This window comes from Drosophila nasuta, chromosome 2R (genome assembly GCF_023558535.2).
Source record: "Drosophila nasuta strain 15112-1781.00 chromosome 2R, ASM2355853v1, whole genome shotgun sequence".
Classification (NCBI taxonomy): domain Eukaryota; kingdom Metazoa; phylum Arthropoda; class Insecta; order Diptera; family Drosophilidae; genus Drosophila; species Drosophila nasuta.
Window position 1 is genome coordinate 16,543,333 of NC_083456.1, and position 5,300 is coordinate 16,548,632.

The 5,300-nt window shown below is 42.0% G+C and overlaps 1 protein-coding gene across 1 annotated transcript; it reads right to left on the minus strand.

The window, feature by feature from the left end:
• Nucleotides 1-564: 564 nt before the first annotated feature.
• LOC132786505 (hepatoma-derived growth factor) lies at nucleotides 565-1,331 on the minus strand. The gene has a single exon (XM_060793047.1). It carries the CDS (start codon nucleotides 1,246-1,248, stop codon nucleotides 796-798), a length of 453 nt encoding a protein of 150 aa, XP_060649030.1. The 5' UTR covers nucleotides 1,249-1,331; the 3' UTR covers nucleotides 565-795.
• Between the last annotated feature and the right edge of the window lie 3,969 nt (nucleotides 1,332-5,300).

Genomic DNA, 5,300 nt, shown 5'->3' on the forward strand with positions numbered 1-5,300 from the left:
TTGTATCGAGTTTCCTTTTTTTTCGATTACTTCAACTTGATGCGTCACGCAGTCGCCATTACGCCCGCTGACACGCCCACGCGATAAACGCCGAAATCCTTAATTGCCACATGAGGCAAGAAAAAGGAAAACAATACAAAATGCTACTGGAAACAAGAATAAAACTTTATGGTGGTGTTATGATACTCGATGTTAAAAATATCACTAAGGTTGAACCGAACAAAAACATTAAAATTAAGATTAGAAAAAACAAAATGCTACTAAAAATTACAATAATAGCATTCAGCTTATTTTAATTATATATTAATACTATTCAATATTATATCTTAACCAATTCAATAAGTTTTAACTGAAATAGAAAAATTAACAATAAAATTTATGCAAGTCAAAAGTTGAAGGAAATTCAGAATGCTTGTTGAAACTAGAAGATAGCTTTGACTATATGGTAATAATGCTCCATGTTAAGTCGCACCTGAACTGAGAGAAGGAAGCCCACTTAATATGAACTTAAAACTAATGATACTCTTAATTAAATCTAAACATAACTAAATCGAGTTAGGAAATTCAAATTTATATAACTGGTACTTCAAATAGAAGCAACTTTAACATAGTTTGACTTTAATGTAAGGCAAATAATACTCGGTATTATATCTGAGCATAATTTATCCACTGAGTTTAAACTGATCAAGGATATTCGAATTAAAATGAAAGTCAAAGGTCGAAAGAATCAATAATTTACATTTACTGCGATGACTTTTGACTTAATGCTAAAAATGCTCGGTGTATAGTAACTAATCATTCGCTGTCGGTGTCGCCGGTGATGTGCACGAAGGGCACCTCGATCTTGTCCAATGCTGATGAAGTGTTCTCGGAGTCTGATTCTTCCTGCTGCCGCTGCCTCTTTCTAGCCGCCATGTATTCGGATTTTGCCTTTAAGTAGTCATGATCGTGCTTGCGTTGATCCTGCGAGTTCTCAATATGCAGCATGGCGCTCTTGAAGGCGCTGTTTGCTCTGCGCTTCACATCGCCCAAGCGTGCCTTGTGCTTCTCGTACTCGTAGAGCTGATAGATGCCCACTTTAGCAGTGTTGCTGGTGCCGTAGAAGAACACGTGATACACGCTCCGGTTATCCTTGTACATAATACGCGCTGGCCAAGGACGAAAGCCACGCACCTTGGCGAACACAAAGTCGCCCACTTTCAGATGGCTCTGCTCTCCTCTTTTAACACGGTGACCCATTTTTGACATGCGTGATTTAGATTTGCATAAATTCAACTTTGCAATTTTGCAATTCACTGTGAACGCGTTGGTGTGCTTTGCTAGTGTGACCAAAACACTCGACGCACGCCATGTGCAGTGTTGGGCAACGCAACGAAAACAAAATTAACATGCCAACAGAAATTGGGTCAAGCGGTGTTAATGTTTTCTTAATAAGCTGTGATCAGTGCAAAAGAGGCGACATTTGCATTGGCTTCCATTTGCTAGCCTTCCTCAAAGTGTGTGCTTGTGTGTGTGTGTGTGTGTGTGTGTGTGTAGGTAATTCTGTTTAAGATTTTCGCTCACGTTCGCCATATTATGCGCAAATTGGCTTTTTAAATTGTCGACTTGGTTAAGCTAAACGCAGCTACACTTTATGGCCATGTTCCGTGCTGCATTTTAAACCATGCGAAATTCCGCAAACTTAGGTCTCGCCCTCTTTCTCTCTCTCTATCTCTCTTTCTCGATAACCTTGTTAGCTCAATTATAATTAATGTAATTGTGAAATTGCATTATTTAACAGCCATAATTACAAGTGTGTTTTATATGCAAATTGATATTATGTTTTGCACCTTTACATCTCTTTTCAGTTGGTTAACTAAGTTCTCTCTCATCATAAATATGATCAGCTATAGTTCCACTTAGATTGTGCGTGCTTAGATAATGCTTGAGTATATTTAAAAAATCATTGCGCTGCCCACACCCACTTGACTGTCACTGGAGTTGACAGTGCTCAGAATTCAATTAGGAAAAGCAATTTACGATCCGGCCACGAGACATAATACCAAGACCAGCAGCAAAGAGCAGAGCAGAGCAGAGAGAGGGAGACATGGACACTTGGAGGAACATGGGCTCGTAACCCGCCACAAAGCACATTAAGCAAACAAGCCGAAGGCGGCACGGGGGCATAAGCTACGCATGTAATTTGTAAGTAATTTTTTCAACTATCAACGTCCCAGACAAACGACGACGATGACGACGTCGTCGTCCACGATGGCCACGCACTTTGCCAGTGAAAACGCATTTACAAGTGAGCAGAGGAAGAAGCAATATAGAAGAAGGAGACAGGCACAAGCCAGCACGTTAAGTTGAAAAAATTAAGTAACGAAAGCATTGAATGGCCAACTGAATGACTCTGGGAACGACCAAGGCACTTGGGGAATGGACAGGCAAAAGAGCTAGGCATAAATTATGAATCATTTAGACGCTTCCTTATGACACCAAAACGAAGAAGCCACCACCACAAGGCAGAGTTGATACATGGCCAACTAGGCGAGGAAGGTGATTAACAGACAACGATGACGACGACATCGACGACGACGACGGCGATGGCAATTGCCTTTTGCCTCACTCTCGTTTCGAATGCAACAAAAAAGAACTCTAACTAGTATTTATGATATGGTCTCGTGCCTTGACTTTGTGCCCAATGTGTTTAGCTAACTGTCGACTGTCAATGCCAATTCACAATTCACAATTGCAATCAGTGCAGCGGCGAAATTGAGGTGTGATCTTGGTTATGGCATGCCATAAGCTTAGCCTACTCACGCACCAAACAAAAGACTTCGAACACGAACTTGGCCGTGCAAGTCACACAATTTCCTGAATCAGCCGCACACTCACATACACCTTTTGCATAATTTGCAATAACTTCTGGTCAAGACAATTAAAAAACTCTCTAATTAAGTGATTAAAAACGCACACACACACACAAACATACATGGACATCAAAATTGTGGAAATATGCAAGTCAATAAAACATGCGGCATGCAACCAGAAACCCGACACAGCCCACGCAGGAGGTTAAAGAGGGGAGAAGAGAAGGGAAGGGAGCTGCAGTTTTTCCAGGAATAAACACGCTTTTGCATTTTAATGCCGCGCAAATGAGGCGCGAGCGACAGAAGCGAAGTTGTGGTAACGAGCCGCGTTTGGCCTGGTCAACGAATATTGTGAAAAGGGAGGCATGAGGTGTTGGTGTGGCTAACACGCACACACACACACACACACTCTCTCGCACACGCACACACATAGAGTCATTGGCAATGGCTTGTTTCTGGCTAATAAATGCCTTTTTAATGAATAAATCACTCAGAGATAAGCATCTCTTAATAACGTTCATTTAAAGCAGCGAAAACAAAACACAGTCCGGCTAATAAACAAGCCAACAGCACAAACATAGACAACACACACACACTTATACGTAATGCGTGTGTGTTTGTGTGAGAGTTGAAAGTAGCGCCAAAGAGTTGGCGTTGATTTTGAGCATTTACTTTGAGCAAAGTTTGAGAGATTGGCGCTAGAAACGCAATAGCTGTCTAAGCGAACTTCCATCTTTCAGTGGCTGCTGCCCTCCGTGATCCTCGTTCCTCCCACCCCCTCTCCATCCTCTCTTTAGACACGCTGTCTGCTCGCTGTCTGCAAGTGCCACAAATTTATTTGTATGTCTTCTTCACGTCAGTCGACTGGCAACTTTACTTTACAGCCGGCCACAAACTTCAACTCGCAACCAGCAACTCAGCTGTCAGCTCAACTGGGCTGCGATATGATTTTTTAATAATTTCTTGGCATCGGCATTGCACATTGGCTTGTCCATTCCTATGCGAAGCACGCTGCTTACGGGGGCAGCAACCGCGTTCTCAGACTTGTCCAGTGCGGCAATCATCAATGTCAATTAAATGTTAATGCCAAATTGTTGAGATGAGCACGGCGTCTGGTGTCTGTGTGGGAGTTGAGACCAGGATATAACCATTGGAATGCAAGGTGTCTTGTGCAAATGAAGTTATCTACCTCACTTTCTCTCCCTCTAAAGACATATAGAAAGAGAGACAGAGAGAGATGCAGGTCAAATTCGCTTGACCCTGCCACAATTCATTGGCCAGCGCATAAATCTTAAGCTAACGCCTCCAATGCGCAAAAAATCTACATATTAACGCCAGGCCAAAGCCAAAGTTAAAGTTAAAGTCAAGTCAAGTCGAGTCAGGAATCAGGAATCAACGGACAGCGCCACAATTGCCACAGACTGGATGGGGCCAGCAAGAAACGACGATCACTTACTTTATGATCACTTGAAAACCAATCAAGCATAATAAATAATATCAGCGAGTGGGGCACGCGGGGCACACAGGTTGTGCCCGGCGATATTGAAAATGGCACACACACACACACTCGCGTACACACATTAAATTATATTCACACTCTGGCCTGCAGAAAATGAAATGGTTTTAAATGCAAACGAAAGCCAAACAAGCTGATCACTGCAAGATCAGCAAACAGAACAGCCAAAAAAAAAAAATGAGAAGAAGAAACCAATGCAGCAGATTGCAGACTGGAGGCTGGAGGCAGGATGCATTCTGGCGGGAACCATCCATCCATGGGCCATTAAACATGACTCTGGCAGACACACAGACCCCAGTCTCAGCCTCAGTCGCAGTCTCTCAGTATCATTCTCAGTCACAATCCCATTCACAAGCGAATGGCCAAAAGGTGAGATCTGGACGTGCTCTCGCTCCGCAGGCAGCCGCAACAAAACAAGAACATCGCACAGCACGTTCGACATGGATGCTGCTGCTGAGGCTGCTGCAACTGCAGCAACGATCGCTCGCTTATCATCATAACAATAATGTTAAAGTGGCAAAATGGCAAACTACGAGTATTCGTATTCTCAAAATGCATAAAATTTATATGCAACCCGCCCGGCCACAAACTGAGATTTGTTTCTCCTATAAGTTTGTATTTCCGCTTGATCCAAGAGGGCAATAGACATCATCTTGGACGTTGCTAGACAGCAGAAACTAATTTCAATTCTTCAGCTGTCAATTATGTTAGAGTGAATGTCCATTAAAGTGAATAGCTGATATGTTGTTGGCGATTAAATGTTTATTAATAATTGTGAAATACATACATACATCTGGCATAAAGCTATGAAATGTTGATGTATGATTATTAAAGTCAATAAATAATTGAGCGTTTGGTAATATATTTAAAATAAATTCATTTAAAGACGGTTGCAAAATTCAGCAAAAGTCAAATAATTACATTCAAATAAT

What these genes read in the sequence shown, in the direction of transcription:
- LOC132786505 (XM_060793047.1), bottom strand. Translation starts at nt 1,248, where the DNA reads ATGTCAAAAATGGGTCACCGTGTTAAAAGAGGAGAGCAGAGCCATCTG.